The 21,295-nt window shown below is 49.8% G+C and overlaps 1 protein-coding gene across 1 annotated transcript in view; it reads right to left on the bottom strand.

Annotated features, from left to right (window-relative positions):
- DCHS1 (dachsous cadherin-related 1) overlaps positions 1-21,295 on the bottom strand; it is a 163,998-nt gene that overhangs the window by 53,066 nt on the left and 89,637 nt on the right. Inside the window, exons 7-10 of the mRNA XM_069759610.1 lie at positions 20,039-20,226; positions 19,806-19,902; positions 16,615-16,772; positions 15,693-16,533 (exon numbers count right to left, since the gene is read on the bottom strand). Coding sequence (XP_069615711.1) covers positions 15,693-16,533; positions 16,615-16,772; positions 19,806-19,902; positions 20,039-20,226 — 1,284 coding nt within the window. The remainder of the gene's footprint in view (positions 1-15,692; positions 16,534-16,614; positions 16,773-19,805; positions 19,903-20,038; positions 20,227-21,295) is intronic.

Raw genomic sequence — 21,295 nt, 5'->3', positions numbered from 1 at the left:
GCTGATCAGGATGACTGGGTTTCCTTTTTGCCGCTGGCCGAGTTTGCCCTTAATAATCGGGCTAGTTCTGCTACCTTGGTTTCTCCTTTCTTTTGTAATTCGGGGTTTCATCCTCGTTTTTCCTCTGGTCAGGTGGAACCTTCTGATTGTCCTGGAGTGGACATGGTGGTGGATAGGTTGCATCGGATTTGGAGTCATGTGGTGGACAATTTGAAGTTGTCCCAGGAGAAGGCTCAGCAGTTTGCTAATCGCCGTCGCCGCGTGGGTCCTCGACTTCTTGTTGGTGACTTGGTGTGGTTGTCTTCTCGTTTTGTTCCTATGAAGGTCTCTTCTCCTAAGTTCAAGCCTCGGTTCATCGGTCCCTATAGGATCTTGGAAATTCTTAACCCTGTGTCGTTTCGTTTGGATCTCCCGGCATCGTTTGCTATTCATAATGTGTTCCATCGGTCGTTGTTGCGGAAGTATGAGGTACCTGTTGTTCCTTCGCTTGAGCCTCCTGCTCCAGTGCTGGTGGAGGGAGAATTGGAGTATGTTGTGGAGAAGATCTTGGATTCTCGTGTTTCCAGACGGAAACTCCAGTATTTGGTCAAGTGGAAGGGTTATGGTCAGGAGGATAATTCTTGGGTGGTTGCCTCGGATGTTCATGCTGATGATTTGGTTCGCGCTTTTCATAGGGCTCATCCTGGTCGCCCTGGTGGTTCTCGTGAGGGTTCGGTGACCCCTCCTCAAGGGGGGGGGTACTGTTGTGAGTTCTGTTTTTGGGCTCCCTCTGGTGGTTACTGATGGTACTGGGTGACTTGTCTTTCCTGGGTTTCTGGGTTCCACCTGTTCCATCAGCATATGGGAGTTTCCTATTTAACCTGGCTTTGCTGGCATTTCCTCGCCGGTTATCAATGTATCCAGTGTGTCTTGTTACCTCTGCTCCCTGCTCCTAGAACCTTCTGGACAAGCTAAGTTTGGATTTTCCTGTTTTGTGTTTTGCTTAATTTGGGTTTTAGTCCAGCCTGCAGATATGTGATTCTCTGCTGCTGGTTGCTCTAGTGGGCTGAAATTGCTTTTCATGTACCATGAGTTGGCACATGAGTTCAAGTAATTTCAGGATGGTTTTTTGAAGGGTTTTTCGCTGACCGCGCAGTTCACTTTTGTATCCTCTGCTATCTAGCTTTAGCGGGCCTCATTTTGCTGAAACTGTTTTCCTACTACGTATGTGCTTTCCTCTCATTTCACCGTCATTATATGTGGGGGGCTGCTATTTGCTGTGGGGTATTTCTCTGGAGGCAAGAGAGGTCTGTGTTTCTTCTGATAGGGGAAGTTAGATCTTCGGCTGGAGCGAGACGTCTAGGATTATCGTAGGCACGTTCCCCGGCTACTTTTATTTGTGTGTTAGGTTTAGGGTCGCGGTCAGCTCAGGTTCCATCGCCCTAGAGATTGTTGGTATCTGTGCTTGTCATTTTTGTGATCCCCTGCCATTGGGATCATGACACTTCCCTACATGAACACTGTCACCGTACACAGCCGCAGCCTTCCCTACATGAACACTGTCACCATACACAGTCACAGCCTTCCCTACATGAACACTGTCACCATACACAGTCACAGCCTTCCCTACATGAACACTGTCACCGTACACAGCCGCAGCCTTCCCTACATGAACACTGTCACCGTACACAGTCGCAGCCTTCCCTACATGAACACTGTCACTGTACACAGCTGCAGCCTTCCCTACATGAACATCACCGTAAAGACAAAGCCTTCCCTACATGAACACTGTCACCGTACACAGTCACAGCCTTCCCTACATGAACACTGTCACCGTACACAGCCGCAGCCTTCCCTACATGAACACTCTCACCGTACACAGTCACGGCCTTCCCTACATGAACACTGTCACCATACACAGTCACAGCCTTCCCTACATGAACCCTGTCACCATACACAGTCACAGCCTTCCCTACATGAACACTGTCACCGTACACAGCCGCAGCCTTCCCTACATGAACTGTCACCGTACACAGCCGCAGCCTTCCCTACATGAACACTGTCACCGTACACAGCCGCAGCCTTCCCTACATGAACACTGTCACCGTACACAGCCGCAGCCTTTTCTACATGAACACTGTCACCGTACACAGCCGCAGCCTTCCCAACATGAACACTGTCACCATACACAGCCACAGCCTTCCCTACATGAACACTGTCACTGTACAGTCGCAGCCTTCCCTACATGAACACTTTCACTGTACACAGTCGCAGCCTTCCCTACATGAACACTGTCACCATACACAGCCGCAGCCTTCCCTACATGAACACTGTCACCGTACACAGCCGCAGCCTTCCCTACATGAACACTGTCACTGTACACAGCTGCAGCCTTCCCTACATGAACATCACCGTAAAGACACAGCCTTCCCTACATGAACACTGTCACCGTACACAGTCACAGCCTTCCCTACATGAACACTGTCACCGTACACAGCCGCAGCCTTCCCTACATGAACACTCTCACCGTACACAGTCACGGCCTTCCCTACATGAACACTGTCACCATACACAGTCACAGCCTTCCCTACATGAACCCTGTCACCATACACAGTCACAGCCTTCCCTACATGAACACTGTCACCGTACACAGCCGCAGCCTTCCCTACATGAACTGTCACCGTACACAGCCGCAGCATTCCCTACATGAACACTGTCACCGTACACAGCCGCAGCCTTCCCTACATGAACACTGTCACCATACACAGCCACAGCCTTCCCTACATGAACACTGTCACCATACACAGCCACAGCCTTCCCTACATGAACACTGTCACTGTACAGTCGCAGCCTTCCCTACATGAACACTGTCACTGTACACAGTCGCAGCCTTCCCTACATGAACACTGTCACCATACACAGCCGCAGCCTTCCCTACATGAACACTGTCACCGTACACAGCCGCAGCCTTCCCTACATGAACACTGTCACCGTACACAGTGTGATGCAGTGACCCCTGTGACAGCTAGTGCTGCTTGGGATGTGCATGGAGGCATATCTATTGTGATAATCGTGGTGAAACAGTGACTGGCAGTGTTGTGAATGGCCGATATGTGTCGCAGAGGGAGTCTGCGTAGTAAGTCTGATGCAATGTTGTTGTTCTGGGACCTGTAGTCCCTTACATGAACACTGTCACCGTACACAGCCGCAGCCTTCTCTACATAAATACTGTCACCGTACACAGCCGCAGCCTTCCCTACATGAACACTGTCACCATACACAGTCACAGCCTTCCCTACATGAACACTGTCACCGTACACAGCCTTCCCTACATGAACACTGTCACCGTACACAGCCGCAGCCTTCCTTACATGAACACTGTCACCGTACACAGCCGCAGCCTTCCCTACATGAACACTGTCACCGTACACAGCCGCAGCCTTCCCTACATGAACACTGTCACCGTACACAGCCGCAGCCTTCCCTACATGAACACTGTCACCATACACAGTCACAGCCTTCCCTACATGAACACTGTCACCATACAGTCACAGCCTTCCCTACATGAACACTGTCACCGTACACAGCCACAGCCTTCCCTACATGAACACTGTCACCGTACACAGCCGCAGCCTTCTCCACATGAACACTGTCACTGTACACAGCCGCAGCCTTCCCTACATGAACACTGTCACTGTACACAGCTGCAGCCTTCCCTACATGAACATCACCGTAAAGTCACAGCCTTCCCTACATGAACACTGTCACCGTACACAGTCACAGCCTTCCCTACATGAACACTGTCACCGTACACAGCCGCAGCCTTCCCTACATGAACACTGTCACCGTACACAGCCGCAGCCTTCCCTACATGAACACTGTCACCGTACACAGTCACGGCCTTCCCTACATGAACACTGTCACCGTACACAGCCACAGCCTTCCCTACATGAACCCTGTCACCGTACACAGCCGCAGCCTTCCCTACATGAACACTGTCACCGTACACAGCCGCAGCCTTCCCTACATGAACACTGTCACCGTACACAGTCACGGCCTTCCCTACATGAACACTGTCACCGTACACAGCCACAGCCTTCCCTACATGAACCCTGTCACCGTACACAGCCGCAGCCTTCCCTACATGAACCCTGTCACCGTACACAGCCGCAGCCTTCCCTAAATGAACACTGTCACTGTACACAGCTGCAGCCTTCCCTACATGAACATCACCGTAAAGTCACAGCCTTCCCTACATGAACACTGTCACCGTACACAGTCACAGCCTTCCCTACATGAACACTGTCACCGTACACAGCCGCAGCCTTCCCTACATGAACACTGTCACCGTACACAGCCGCAGCCTTCCCTACATGAACACTGTCACCGTACACAGTCACGGCCTTCCCTACATGAACACTGTCACCGTACACAGCCACAGCCTTCCCTACATGAACCCTGTCACCGTACACAGCCGCAGCCTTCCCTACATGAACGCTGTCACCGTACACAGCCGCAGCCTTCCCTACATGAACACTGTCACCGTACACAGTTGCAGCCTTCCCTACATGAACACTGTCACCGTACACAGCCGCAGCCTTCCCTACATGAACACTGTCACCGTACACAGTCACGGCCTTCCCTACATGAACACTGTCACCATACACAGTCACAGCCTTCCCTACATGAACCCTGTCACCGTACACAGCCGCAGCCTTCCCTACATGAACACTGTCACCGTACACAGCCGCAGCCTTCCCTACATGAACACTGTCACCGTACACAGTTACAGCCTTCCCTACATGAACACTGTCACCGTACACAGCCGCAGCCTTCCCTACATGAACACTGTCACCGTACACAGCCGCAGCCCTCCCTACATGAACACTGTCACTGTACAGTCACAGCCTTCCCTACATGAACACTGTCACCGTACACAGTCACGGCCTTCCCTACATGAACACTGTCACCATACACAGTCACAGCCTTCCCTACATGAACCCTGTCACCGTACACAGCCGCAGCCTTCCCTACATGAACACTGTCACCGTACACAGCCGCAGCCTTCCCTACATGAACACTGTCACCGTACACAGCCGCAGCCATCCCTACATGAACACTGTCACCGTACACAGCCGCAGCCTTCCCTACATGAACACTGTCACCGTACACAGCCGCAGCCTTCCCTACATGAACACTGTCACCGTACACAGCCGCAGCCTTCCCTACATGAACACTGTCACCGTACACAGCCGCAGCCTTCCCTACATGAACACTGTCACCGTACACAGCCGCAGCCTTCCCTACATGAACACTGTCACCGTACACAGCCGCAGCCTTCCCTACATGAACACTGTCACTGTACCCAGCCGCAGCCTTCCCTACATGAACACTGTCACCGTACACAGCCGCAGCCTTCCCTACATGAACACTGTCACCATACACAGCCGCAGCCTTCCCTACATGAACACTGTCACTGTACAGTCGCAGCCTTCCCTACATGAACACTGTCACCGTACACAGTGTGATGCAGTGACCCCTGTGACAGCTAGTGCTGCTTGGGATGTGCATGGAGGCATATCTTTTGTGATAATCGTGGTGAAACAGTGACTGGCAGTGTTGTGAATGGCCGATATGTGTCGCAGAGGGAGTCTGCGTAGTAAGTCTGATGCAATGTTGTTGTTCTGGGACCTGTAGTCCCTCAAGTGTGTATATGTATGATGTAGTGGTAAGGGACATTTACTAGGCTAGTTGTGTGAGATGGGCGGGACAAACTAGCCACACATCCACACTCCCACCCAGGGGAGTGGTTTAGGGTATATAATGTGACCAGGGTGTGGGTCACATGGTTCCTGTGTGGTTCCAGTGGAAGGTCCTGGAGAGCCTGTGTGTTGGGAGGTCCTGGGAGTAGGACCGGATCCCTGAACAGCATACTGAACCATCTGTGTTGGATTTCCTGGGAGTAGGAGTCCTGAATAGCACATGGTGGGGCTTTGGACCTGGTGGCCTGGGGTGTTGGACAGAGGTCCTGAATAGCACCTGGACAGGTCACATGCTGGAAGTATGTGTTGTATTTCCTGGGAGTAGGAGTCCTGAATAGCACACGCTTGTGTGTTGGGAGGTCCTGGGAGTAGGACCGGATCCCTGAAAAGTGCACAGTGGAACTGTTGGGGAAGCTACCGTCCTTCAGTGGCTCTGGACTGACTGATGTGTGCCGGCCAGGCAAGTTGGTGAACCCCGTAAAGCAGTTTTCCCGGAGGAGTGGACTGACGAGGAGTCAGCAGGTGGAGCAGGAGCTCCCGTCAGGTACCTATACAGACTGTTGGTGCTTGTAATGTTCCATGAACTGTGTGGTCTCTCACGGTGACTGAACGGAGTGAGGTTCGGCGTGTTTAGAGACCGCGACCCAGTGTCATATGCGCTGTATGTGACTTGGGACACTGGTGAAGTGTACGGCGTACAGACACCCATGGTAACTGGGCGAAGTGAGAGGTCCAGCATGTTTAGTGTCTGTGAGACAAAGCCGTATATGAAGTGTACAAGATAAAGCTGCAAGTTAACATCACCAGTTGGTGCCTGTTGTGTTCTATGGAATGTATAATATGAACTGTGCATAACCCGGTTTATGACAATTTAATAAACTGCATGGACTGTTTTGTGTTCAAAAATCGTGCCTGACTACGTTAATCCCATGCCAAGCGAGTGTCCCCCAATACACTTAGTGAGAGCAATCTTACAACAGTCGCAGCCTTCCCTACATGAACACTGTCACCGTACACAGTCACAGCCTTCCCTACATGAACATCACCGTACACAGTCACAGCTTTCCCTACATAAACACTGTCACCGTACACAGCCGCAGCCTTCTCTACATAAATACTGTCACCGTACACAGCCGCCCTTCCCTACATGAACATCACCGTAAAGTCACAGCCTTCCCTACATGAACACTGTCACTGTACACAGTCACAGCCTTCCCTACATGAACACTGTCACTGTACACAGCCGCAGCCTTCCCTACATGAACACTGTCACCATACACAGCCGCAGCCTTCCCTACATGAACACTGTCACCATACACAGCCGCAGCCTTCCCTACGTGCACATCACCATACACAGTCACAGCTTTCCCTACATGAACACTGTCACCGTACACAGCAGCAGCCTTCCCTACATCATTTACCCTGTCCCCGTACACAGCCGCAGCCTTCCCTACATCATGTACCCTGTCACAGTACACAGCCGCAGCCTTCCCTACATCATGTACCCTGTCCCCTTATACAGCCGCAGCCTTTCTGACATCATGTACCCTGTCACAGTACACAGCCGCAGCCTTCCCTACATCATGTACCCTGTCCCCATATACAGCAGCAGCCTTCCCTACATCATGTACCCTGTCCCCATATACAGCCGCAGCCTTCCCTACATCATGTACCCTGTCACAGTACACAGCCGCAGGCTTCCCTACATCATGTACCCTGTCCCCTTATACAGCCGTAGCCTTCCCTACATCATGTACCCTGTCCCCATATACAGCCGCAGCCTTCCCTACATCATGTACCCTGTCCCCTTATACAGCCGCAGCCTTTCCTACATCATGTACCCTGTCCCCTTATACAGCCGCAGCCTTTCCTACATCATGTACCCTGTCCCCTTATACAGCTGCAGACTTCCCTACATCATGTACCCTGTCCCCTTATACAGCCGCAGCCTTCCCTACATCATGTACCCTGTCACAGTACACAGCCGCAGGCTTCCCTACATCATGTACCCTGTCCCCTTATACAGCCGTAGCCTTCCCTACATCATGTACCCTGTCCCCATATACAGCCGCAGCCTTCCCTACATCATGTACCCTGTCCCCTTATACAGCCGCAGCCTTTCCTACATCATGTACCCTGTCCCCTTATACAGCCGCAGCCTTTCCTACATCATGTACCCTGTCCCCTTATACAGCTGCAGACTTCCCTACATCATGTACCCTGTCCCCTTATACAGCCGCAGCCTTTCCTACATCATGTACCCTGTCACAGTACACATCCGCAGCCTTCCCTACATCATGTACCCTGTTCCCGTACACAGCCACATCCTTTTCTTCATCATGTACCCTGTTCCCGTACACAGCCACATCGTTTCCTTCATCATGTACCCTGTCCCTGTACACAGCTGCAGCCTTCCCTACATCATGTACCCTGTCACTATCCACAGCCACAGCCTTTTCTACATCATGTACCCTGTCACTATACACAGCCGCAGCCTTCCCGACAGCATGTACCCTGTTCCCGTACACAGCCGTAGCTTTCCCTACATCATGTACCCTGTCACTATATACAGCCACAGCCTTTACTACATCATGTACCCTGTCACTATACACAGCCGCAGCCTTCCCGACAGCAGGGACCCTGTTCCCGTACACAGCCGTAGCTTTCCCTACATCATGTACCCTGTCACTATATACAGCCACAGCCTTTACTACATCATGTACCCTGTCCCCGCACACAGCTGTAGAGTTTCCTATATTCTGTACTTGTTATGAACGTAACAGACACTTACTCACAGATAATGGAAAAAAAGGAAGACTAATATAGGGAGACTGTTATGACCTGGTGGTTAGGAGCACCCGGCACGACCTGATAGTTAAACTCACACAGGACGAGCTCTGGGATGTGGGAGCTCTGCCGACCGCAACCCCTAATCCTATCACACACACTAGAAATAGCCGTGGAGCGCTCCTGACGCTCCCTAGACGCCTCTTCACCGCCTCAGAGCTAGCTAGCCCTAGAGAAAGAAAATAAAGCCTACCTTGCCTCAGAGAAATTCCCCAAAGAAATAGGCAGCCCCCCACATATATTGACTGTGAGTTAAGATGAAAGTCACAAACACAGAAATAAAACAGGTTTCAGCAAAGGGAGGCCAGACTTACTAAACAGACTGAGGATAGGAAAGGTATCTTTGCGGTCAGCACAAAATACTACAAAAGACCACGCAGAGTGTGCAAAAAGACCTCCGCACCAACTAATGGTGCGGAGGTGCCACTCTGCATCCCAGAGCTTCCAGCTAGCAAGGCAAAATCATGATAACCAGCTGGGCAAGGAAACAATGAACAAATAATAACTATCAGGAACTTAGCTTCTGCTGGAGAAGACAGGTCACCAGAAAGATCCAAGAGCGAACTGAACCAATGCAGGAACATTGACAGCTGGCATGGAGTAACGATCTGAGTGGAGTTAAATAGAGCAGCCAACCAAAGGATAAACCACGTCACCTGTGTAAGGAACCTCAGAAGCAGCAGCTTCACTCACAGCCACCAGAGGGAGCCCATAGACAAAACTCGCCGAAGTACCATTCACGACCACAGGAGGGAGTTCGACAACAGAATTCACAACAGTACCCCCCCCCTTGAGGAGGGGTCACCGAACCCTCACCAGAGCCCCCAGGCCGATCAGGATGAGCAAAATGAAAGGCACGAACAAGATCGGCAGCATGAACATCAGAGGCAAAAACCCAGGAATTATCTTCCTGACCATAACAATTCCACTTGACCAGGTACTGGAGTTTCCGTCTCGAAACACGAGAATCCAAAATCTTCTCCACCACATACTCCAACTCCCCCTCAACCAACACCGGGGCAGGAGGATCAACGGAGGGAACCATAGGCGCCACGTATCTCCGCAACAACGACCTATGGAACACATTATGGATGGCAAAAGAAGCTGGAAGGTCCAAACGAAATGACACAGGATTAAGAACCTCAGAAATCTTATATGGCCCAATGAAACGAGGCTTAAACTTAGGAGAGGAAACCTTCATAGGAACATGACGAGATGACAACCAAACCAAATCCCCAACACGAAGTCGGGGACCAACACAGCGCCGGCGGTTAGCGAAACGTTGAGCCTTCTCCTGGGACAATGTCAAATTGTCCACCACATGAGTCCAAATCTGCTGCAACCTGTACACCACCGTATCCACACCAGGACAATCCGAAGGCTCAACCTGCCCTGAAGAGAAACGAGGATGGAAACCAGAATTACAGAAAAAAGGAGAAACTAAAGTAGCCGAGCTGGCCCGGTTATTAAGGGCGAACTCAGCCAAAGGCAAGAAGGACACCCAATCATCCTGATCAGCAGAAACAAAGCATCTCAGATATGTTTCCAAAGTCTGATTAGTTCGTTCGGTTTGGCCATTAGTCTGAGGATGGAAAGCCAAAGAAAAAGACAAATCAATGCCCATCTTAGCACAAAAGGACCACCAAAACCTCAAAACAAACTGGGAACCTCTGTCCGAGACGATGTTCTCTGGAATGCCATGCAAACGAACCACATGCTGGAAAAACAATGGCACCAAATCAGAGGAGGAAGGCAACTTAGACAAGGGTACCAAATGGACCATCTTAGAGAAGCGATCACAAACCACCCAAATGACCGACATCCTTTGAGAAACAGGGAGATCAGAAATAAAATCCATGGAAATATGCGTGCAGGGCCTCTTCGGGACTGGCAAGGGCAAAAGAAACCCACTGGCACGAGAACAGCAGGGCTTAGCCCGAGCACAAGTCCCACAGGACTGCACAAAAGAACGCACATCCCGTGACAAAGAAGGCCACCAAAAGGATCTAGCCACCAAATCTCTGGTACCAAAGATTCCAGGATGACCAGCCAACACCGAACAATGAACCTCAGAGATAACTCTACTAGTCCATCTATCAGGGACAAACAGTTTCTCTGTAGGACAACGGTCAGGTCTATCAGCCTGAAACTTCTGCAGCACACGCCGCAAATCAGGGGAGATGGCAGACAAAATTACCCCCTCTTTAAGAATACCCGCCGGCTCCGGAACACCTGGAGAGTCAGGCACAAAACTCCTTGACAGGGCATCAGCCTTCACATTCTTAGATCCCGGAAGGTATGAAACCACAAAATCAAAACGGGAGAAAAAGAGCGACCATCGAGCCTGTCTAGGATTCAACCGTTTGGCAGACTCGAGATAAGTAAAATTCTTGTGATCTGTCAAGACCACCACGCGATGTTTAGCTCCTTCAAGCCAATGTCGCCACTCCTCGAATGCCCACTTCATGGCCAACAACTCTTGATTGCCAATATCATAATTGCGCTCAGCAGGCGAGAATTTTCTAGAAAAGAAGGCACAGGGTTTCATCACCGAGCCATCAGAACTTCTTTGCGACAAAACAGCCCCTGCTCCAATCTCAGAAGCATCAACCTCAACCTGAAACGGGAGCGAAACATCTGGCTGGCACAACACAGGGGCAGAAGAAAAACGACGCTTCAATTCCTGAAAAGCCTCCACAGCCGCAGGAGACCAATCAGCCACATCAGCACCCTTCTTAGTCAAATCAGTCAACGGTTTAGCAACACTAGAAAAATTAGCGATGAAGCGACGGTAAAAATTAGCAAAGCCCAGGAACTTCTGCAGGCTCTTCACAGATGTCGGCTGAGTCCTATCGTAAATGGCCTGAACTTTAACAGGGTCCATCTCGATAGTAGAAGGGGAAAAAATGAAACCCAAAAATGAAACCTTCTGAACTCCAAAGAGACACTTTGACCCCTTTACAAACAAGGAATTCGCACGAAGGACCTGGAACACCATTCTGACCTGCTTCACATGAGACTCCCAATCATCCGAAAAGACCAAAATGTCATCCAAATATACAATCATGAATCTATCCAGGTACTCTCGGAAGATGTCATGCATAAAGGACTGAAATACTGATGGAGCCTTGGAAAGCCCGAATCGCATAACCAGGTACTCAAAATGGCCCTCGGGCGTATTAAATGCTGTTTTCCATTCATCGCCCTGTTTAATTCGCACAAGATTATACGCCCCTCGAAGATCTATCTTGGTGAACCAACTAGCCCCCTTAATCCGAGCAAACAAATAAGACAGCAGCGGCAAAGGATACTGAAATTTGACTGTGATCTTATTAAGAAGGCGGTAATCAATACAAGGTCTCAGCGAACCATCCTTCTTGGCCACAAAAAAGAACCCTGCTCCCAATGGTGACGACGACGGGCGAATATGACCCTTCTCCAAGGATTCCTTTATATAACTCCGCATAGCGGCGTGTTCTGGCACAGATAAATTAAACAGACGGCCCTTAGGAAACTTACTACCAGGAATCAAATTAATAGCACAGTCGCAATCCCTATGAGGAGGTAAGGCACCGGATTAGGGCTCTTCAAATACATCCCGGTAATCTGATAAAAACTCAGGGACTTCAGAAGGAGTGGAAGGCGAAATTGACAACAATGGAACATCACCATGTACCCCCTGACAACCCCAGCTGGACACAGACATAGATTTCCAATCCAACACTGGATTATGGACCTGTAGCCATGGCAACCCCAAAACGACCACATCATGCATATTATGCAACACCAAAAAGCGAATATCCTCCTGATGTGCAGGAGCCATGCACATGGTCAATTGAGTCCAGTACTGAGGCTTATTCTTGGCCAAAGGCGTAGCATCAATTCCTCTCAAAGGAATAGGATGCTGCAAGGGTTCCAAGAAAAAACCACAGCGCCTGGCAAACTCCAAGTCCATCAAATTCAGGGCCGCGCCTGAATCCACAAATGCCATTACAGAATAGGACGACAGAGAGCAAATCAGAGTAACGGACAAAAGAAATTTAGACTGTACCGTACCAATGGTGGCCGACCTAGCGAACCGCTTAGTGCGCTTAGGACAATCGGAAATAGCATGAGTGGATTCACCACAGTAAAAACACAGCCCATTCCGACGTCTGTGTTCTTGCCGTTCAGCTCTGGTCAAAGTCCTATCACATTGCATAGGCTCAGGCCTATGCTCAGAGAATACCGCCAGATGGTGCACAGCTTTGCGCTCACGCAAGCGCCGATCGATCTGAATGGCCATGGACATAGACTCATTCAGACCAGCAGGCGTGGGAAATCCCACCATGACATCCTTAAGGGCTTCAGAAAGACCCTTTCTGAAAATTGCCACCAGGGCACATTCATTCCACTGAGTAAGCACAGACCACTTTCTAAACTTCTGACAGTACACCTCCGCTTCATCCTGACCCTGACACAAAGCCAGCAAGATTTTCTCTGCCCGATCCACTGAATTTGGTTCATCATAAAGCAATCCAAGCGCCAGAAAAAATGCATCAACATCACGCAATGCAGGATCTCCTGGCGCAAGGGAAAATGCCCAGTCTTGAGGGTCACCACGCAACAAACAAATAATGATTTTTACTTGTTGAACGGGGTCACCAGAGGAGCGGGGTTTCAAAGCAAGAAACAGTTTACAATTATTTTTGAAATTCAAGAACTTAGATCTATCCCCAGAAAATAAATCAGGAATAGGAATTCTAGGCTCTGACATAGGATTCTGAACCACAAAATCTTGAATGTTTTGTACCCTTGCAGTGAGATGATCCACACAGACCTTGAATGTCCATATCTACACCTGTGTCCTGAACCACCCAAAGGTTTAGGGGAAAAGAAAGACAAAACACAGTGCAAAGAAAAAAAAATGGTCTCAGAGCTTCTCTTATCCCTCTATTGAGATGCATTAACACTTTGGGCCAGCTGTACTGTTATGACCTGGTGGTTAGGAGCACCCGGCACGACCTGATAGTTAAACTCACACAGGACGAGCTCTGGGATGTGGGAGCTCTGCTGACCGCAAGCCCTAATCCTATCACACACACTAGAAATAGCCGTGGAGCGTTCCTAACTCTCCCTAGACGCCTCCTCACAGCCTCAGAGCTAGCTAGCCCTAGAGATAGAAAATAAAGCCTACCTTGCCTCAGAGAAATTCCCCAAAGGAAAAGGCAGCCCCCCACATATATTGACTGTGAGTAAAGATGAAAGTCACAAACGCAGAAATGAAACAGGTTTCAGCAAAGGGAGGCCAGACTTACTAAACAGACAGAGGATAGGAAAGGTATCTTTGCGGTCAGCACAAAAAACTACAAAAGACCACGCAGAGTGTGCAAAAAGACCTCCACACCGACTCACGGTGCGGAGGTGCCACTCTGCATCCCAGAGCTTCCAGCTAGCAAGACAAAATCATGATAACCAGCTGGACAAGGAAACAATGAACAAATAATAACTATCAGGAACTTAGCTTCTGCTGGAGAAGACAGGTCACCAGAAAGATCCAAGAGCGAACTGAACCAATGCAGGAACATTGACAGCTGGCATGGAGTAACGATCTGAGTGGAGTTAAATAGAGCAGCCAACCAAAGGATAAACCACGTCACCTGTGTAAGGAACCTCAGAAGCAGCAGCTTCACTCACAGCCACCAGAGGGAGCCCATAGACTGAACTCGCCGAAGTACCATTCACGACCACAGGAGGGAGTTCGACAACAGAATTCACAACAGGAGACGCCGCACCCACACCCAACTGGTCCCTGTACAGTCTTAAAAGACCCTAGTCTCAAAAATCAAAAACATCACCTTGGACCTATCTCATTAGAAGGTCCTCAAGGGGACCTTCTAAAAAAATGTGCAGGAATTTAAGAAAACCCAGGGTGAGAAAATTAAAACACATTCATGTAAGGTAGAGAGGGAAATCTTTGGAGGGCAAAAATTAAACGGAACAAGTATAAACTCCTAAAGAAGTGAAAGAAATAGGAACTGGGAAGGAAAACAAACAAACTCTGCAGGGATTCAAATGTTTTTTTTTATCATGCAAGGCAAACCCCTTAGCTGAATGGCTGGAACTTCTAAACCCAGGTATAGCCAGCAAGGAAGTGCAGTGAAGAGTGAATATACTGTATAAAACCCAACTCAGAATGTGATAGGGCAGACCAAAACGGGAAGATGGAAAACATCTGGAGAGGAGCGAACCAATAAATAGAATAGAAATAGAATAGACAATAGAAACCATCAGTATTTGGACAGGGAAGAAAAGGCAATAGCTCAGCAGAGAAAAGAACCAACCACGGAACAAAAGGCCAGCTGATCGAATCCCCAAAACCAGCCATGACAGTACCCTGTCCCAGTACACAGCCTTCCCTATGTCTTGTACCCTGTCACTGTACAGAACTGCAGGCTTCCCCATATCATGTACCTTGTCCCCATACACAACCGCAGCCTTCCCTATGTCTTGTACCCTAACACTGTACAGACGCAGCCTTCCATATGTCTTGTACCCTGTCACTGTACAGAACTGCAGACTTTCCCATATCATGTACCTTGTCCCAGTACACAGCCAGTACACAGCCGCAGCCTTCCCTATGTCTTGTACCCGTCCCCGTACACAGCCGCAGCCTTCCCTATGTCTTGTACCCTGTCCCAGTACACAGCCGTAGCCTTCCCTATGTCTTGTACCCTGTCCACATACACAGCCGCAGCCTTCCCTATGTCTTGTACCCTGTCCCAGTACACACCTGCAGCCTTCCCTATGTCTTGTACCCTGACGCTGTACATAGACGCAGCCTTCCCTATGTCTTGTACCCTGTCCCAGTACACAGCCGCAGCCTTCCCTATGTCTTGTACCCTGACACTGTACTGAACTGCAGACTTCCCTATGTCTTGTACCCTGACGCTGTACATAGACGCAGCCTTCCCTATGTCTTGTACCCTGACACTGTACACAGACGCAGCCTTCCCTATGTCTTGTACCCTGACACTGTACAGAACTGCAGACTTCCTTATGTCTTGTACCCTGTCCCTGTACACAACCGCTGCCTTTTCATGATGTCAATGACCTGGGTCTTACCTGTGCTCGGATGTATCTGGAATCTGCCCTCTTCATTGCCCCCAGTGAGTTGATAACTGATCCGCCCATTTTCTCCCAGGTCCGGGTCTTGTGCCACCAGATAGAGGGCAGTAGATCCCACAGGAAGGTCCTCTGACAACCATATGGTGGAGGGTGTGATAAAACGAGGTGAGTTATCGTTGCGATCACTAAGGAAAACTCTGGCAGTCACAGAGGTGGAAAGACGTTGGCTGGCATTTAGGGCACAGTCTCGTGCCTCCACCGTCAGCAGATATGAAGACACTTTTTCCCGATCCAGCGGGTGAGCTATACTCATTACACCAGTCTCTGCATTCAGGTGAAATATGCGGTCTGCCAGCTCTGGCTCCTGACGTAGCAAGGAATATTGGACCTGACTGTTTGGTCCTGGTCCATCCCGGTCCAGAGCCTCGAAAGTGAAGGCAGAAGAACCCACTTGAGCGTCCTCAGCCACCACTAATGTCAGCGGGTCCTCAGGAAACACTGGAGAATGATCATTTCTGTCCTGGACTTCAATCTCAACTTGCACTACTTGAGGAGGTAAGTACACGCCAGTGACTTCTCTCGCCTCCTCTATACTCACCCTCAGACTGTACCGGGACTGAGACTCAAAGTCTAGGTCTTTCACCAGGAAGATGTTACCAGTCCTTCCATCCACCATAAAAGTCCCATTGGTGTCATCCTGGAGCGTGTAGATGGCTGAGCCATGAGAAGTCTTAGAAGAAACAGTACCCAGAAGTGACCCTGGGGGTAATCCCTCCATTGGTGTAAGGACCAGTGCCCCGGGGTTCGGCTTGGCTGGGTATCTGGAGGACGGTAGAACCTGTGAAATACAATATATGCATATGATGCGCACACTGGACCTTTCGAGTAATGGACAGACCTCTCTGTATACAGACAGTACCTGTATGCGGAGGGAGGCCTCTGCACTCTTGGGGGAAGATCCAGAATCCCGGGCCAGGATGGTCACTGTGTAGAGGGATCGCTCAGCATGATGTATAGGGGCCGCCGTACGCAGCTCTCCGGTGTGTGGGTGCAGGGTAAACCGCTCTGCCCATGAACCTGCCAAGATGTGATACCAATTACACGCAGCAGACCCCTAACACAGGGAAATGGCATTTATTCCATTAAAGTCACCACCCTAAATACTGGGGAGAGCTGGGCATATTGGAGGTGGTCGTGCCTGAAGGGTGCATGTCCTGTAAGCCAAGAAAGTGGCAACAAAAGGTCGGGATATTAACAAGATGTCTGACTCTAGTTGTAGTTCTGCCATGGACATGGCACCATGAAGACTTCATATCATCCATGTCCTTATATAACTGCCTGCTACACGTCTACATAGATCCTGCACCATGGAGATGTGCACGCACATCAGAATGGCTCTGATCACAATGCCAAGAATCATCCACATCATCATCAATCACTCATCAATCACACACAGCATGTCATCAGTCACCCATCACATGTATCAATATCATGTTATCAGTCATCTGCAACATCACCCATTCATAACACCCAACATCATCCATCACCCATCTATCACACCTACCATCATCAATCACCCATCCATCACCCCAACATCAATCACCCATCCATCATACCCAACATCAACAATCACCCATCCATCACACCCAACATCAACAATCACCCATCCATCACACCCAACATCATCAATCACCCATCTATCACACCAAACATCATCAATCACCCATTCATAACATCCAACATCATCAATCACCTATCTATCACACCTACCATCATCAATCACCCACCCATCACACCCAACATCATCCATCACCCATCTATCACACCAAACATCATCAATCACCCATCCATCACCCCAACATCAATCACCCATCCATCATACCCAACATCAACAATCACCCATCCATCACACCCAACATCAACAATCACCCATCCATCACACCCAACATCATCAATCGCCCATCTATCACACCAAACATCATCAATCACCCATCCATCACCCCAACATCAATCACCCATTCATAACATCCAACATCATCAATCACCTATCTATCACACCTACCATCATCAATCACCCACCCATCACACCCAACATCATCCATCACCCATCCATCACCCCAACATCAATCACCCATCCATCACACCCAACATCATCAATCACCCATCCATCACACCCAACATCATCAATCACCCATCCATCACCCCAAGATCAATCACCCATCCTTCACACCCAACATCAACAATCCCCCATCCATCACACCCAACATCATCAATCACCCATCCATCACACCCAACATCATCAATAAGCCATCCATCACACCCAACAGCATCAATCACCCATCAATCACACCCAACATCATCAATCACCCATCCATCACACCCAACATCAACAATCACCCATCCATCACACCCAACATCATCAATCACCCATCCATCACACCTAACATCATCAATAAGCCATCCATGACACCCAACAGCATCAATCACCCATCCATCACACCCAACATCATCTATCACACATCCATCACCCCAACATCAATCACCCATCCATCACACCCAACATCATCAATAAGCCATCCATCACACCCAACATCATCAATCACCCATCCATCACACCAAACATCATCAATCACCCATCTATCACACCAAACATCATCAATCACCCATCCATCACCCCAACATCAATCACCCATCCATCATACCCAACATCAACAATCGCCCATCCATCACACCCAACATCATCAATCACCCATCCATCACACCCAACATCATCAATAAGCCATCCATCACACCCAACATCATCAATCACCCATCCATCACACCCAACATCATCAATCACCCATCCATCACCCCAACATCAATCACCCATCCATCCATCACACCCAACATCATCAATCACCCATCCATCCATCACACCCAACATCATCAATCACCTATCACACCCAACATCATCAATCACCCATCCATCACACCCAACATCATCAATCACCCATCCATCACACCAAACATCATCAATCACCCATCCATCACACCAAACATCATCAATCACCCATCCATCACACCCAACATCATCAATCATCCATCCATCACACCAAACATCATCAATCACCCATCCATCACACCCAACATCATCAATCACCCATCCATCACCCCAGCATCATTAATCATCATGGTATCAGTCACTTTTCAATCACACACCATCAGATCACTGTTGATCTATCGGTCAGCATGGAGCTAGTAGCTGACAGTCTTCCATACGGTCCTCAGTCTTGCATCCTCGGTCATAGTGTTGTATCCTCGGTCATAGTCTTGCATCCTCCGTCATAGTCTTGTATCCTCGGTCATAGTCTTGTATCCTCGGTCATAGTCTTGTATCCTCGGTCATAGTCTTGTATCCTCGGTCATAGTCTTGTATCCTCAGTCATAGCATGGCATCCTCGGTCATAGTCTTGTATCCTCGGTCATAGTCTTGCATCCTCGGTCATAGTCTTGTATCCTCGGTCATAGTCTTGTATCCTTGGTCATAGTCTTGTATCCTCGGTCATAGTCTTGTATCCTCGGTCATAGTCTTGTATCCTCGGTCATAGTCTTGTATCCTCGGTCATAGTCTTGTATCCTTGGTCATAGTCTTGTATCCTCGGTCATAGTCTTGTATCCTCAGTCATAGTCTTGTATCCTCGGTCATAGTCTTGTATCCTCGGTCATAGTCTCGTATCCTCGGTCATAGTCTTGTATCCTTGGTCATAGTCTTGTATCCTCGGTCATAGTCTTGTATCCTCAGTCATAGTCTTGTATCCTCAGTCATAGTCTTGTATCCTCGGTCATAGTCTTGTATCCTCAGTCATAGTCTTGTATCCTCGGTCATAGTCTTGTATCCTCGGTCATAGTCTTGCATCCTCGGTCTTAGTCTTGCATCCTCGGTCATAGCATGGCATCCTCGGTCATAGTCTTGTATCCTCGGTCATAGTCTTGCATCCTCGGTCTTAGTCTTGCATCCTCCGTCATAGTCTTGCATCCTCCGTCATTTCCACAACACTCCCCCCATTCCCTGGTGCTCTCGGTGAGACCCTGTGCTGTCTTTGTGCTGACGTCTTCTGTACGCGGTTGTACCTGACAGACTGTAGACCACTGTCCCATTCTCTCCTTCATCTGCATCTTTGGCCGCGATGGACGTCACAAATGCCCCTGAGAGTTTTCCTTCCATGACCTGCAGGAGAAGAGACATAACAACATGAAGAATAGCTGTGGACCGGAAGAAGAGGAAGGAGCTAGAGAAGGTGGACAGGACAGACAAGGTGAAGGAAAGGAGAAGGCGGTGGAGAAGGCGGATTCCTCTTCACTACCTGCACTGTTGTCTCCCTCCCAGGACCGGGGTGCAGGAACACTGGACGGTTGTCATTTTCATCCAGGACAGAGACATGGATGGTGCCAGTAACACTGCGCGGAGGTGCCCCGCCATCCTGGGCTATGACCAGCAGCTGATATGTGGCCTGGAGCTCCCGATCCAAACTCCGCCTTACCGACAACTCCCCTACAGAGAAAGACAAGAGAGGGGACCCCATGTACACACTCACATCACACACAGAGATCACTGGGAGGCGCTGTATGGTGGTGCAGGGGTCCCTTGTATGTGGATGTATTGTGGTGCTGGGGTTCAATATGTGGATGTATGGTGGTGCTGGGGTCCTGTGTGTGGATATATGGTGGTGCAGGGGCCCCTTGTATGTCGATGTATGGTGGTGCTGGGGTCCCGTGTGTGGATGTATGGTGGTGCTGGGGTTCCGTGTGTGGATGTATGGTGGTGCTGGGGTCCTATGTGTGGATGTATGGTGGTGCTGGGGTCCCGTGTGTGGATGTATGGTGGTGCTGGGGTCCCGTGTGTGGATGTATGGTGGTGCTGGGGTCCCGTGTGTGGATGTATGGTGGTGCTGGGCTCCTATGTGTGGATGTATGGTGGTGCTGGGGTCCCGTGTGTGGATGTATGGTGGTGCTGGGGTCCCGTGTGTGGATGTATGGTGGTGCTGGGGTCCCGTGTGTGGATGTATGGTGGTGCTGGGATTCCGGGTGTGGATGTATGGTGGTGCTGGGGAACCGTGTGTGGATGTATGGTGCCGCTGGGGTCCCGTGTGTGGATGTATGGTGGTGCTGGGGTTCCGTGTATGTGGATGTATGGTGGTGCTGGGCTCCTATATGTGGATGAATGGTGGTGCTGGGGTCCCGTGTGTGGATGGTGGTGCTGGGGTTCCGTGTGTGGATGTATGGTGGTGCAGGGGTCCCATGTATGTGGATGTATGGTGGTGCAGGGGTTCCGTGTATGTGGATGTATGGTGGTGCTGGGCTCCTATATGTGGATGAATGGTGGTGCTGGGGTCCCGTGTGTGGATGGTGGTGCTGGGGTCCCGTGTGTGGATGTATGGTGGTGCAGGGGTCCCATGTATGTGGATGTATGGTGGTGCAGGGGTTCCGTGTGTGGGTGTACGGTGGTGCTGGGGTCCCATGTATGTGGATGTACAGTGATGTGGGGTTCCGTGTGTGGATGTATGGTGGTGCTGGGGTTCCGTGTGTGGATGTATGGTGGTGCTGGGGTCCCGTGTGTGGAT

This window comes from Ranitomeya imitator, chromosome 3 (genome assembly GCF_032444005.1).
Source record: "Ranitomeya imitator isolate aRanImi1 chromosome 3, aRanImi1.pri, whole genome shotgun sequence".
Classification (NCBI taxonomy): Eukaryota; Metazoa; Chordata; class Amphibia; order Anura; family Dendrobatidae; genus Ranitomeya; species Ranitomeya imitator.
The sequence above is the reverse complement of the archived record's forward strand: the minus strand, read 5'-3'. Positions and strand labels throughout refer to the sequence as shown.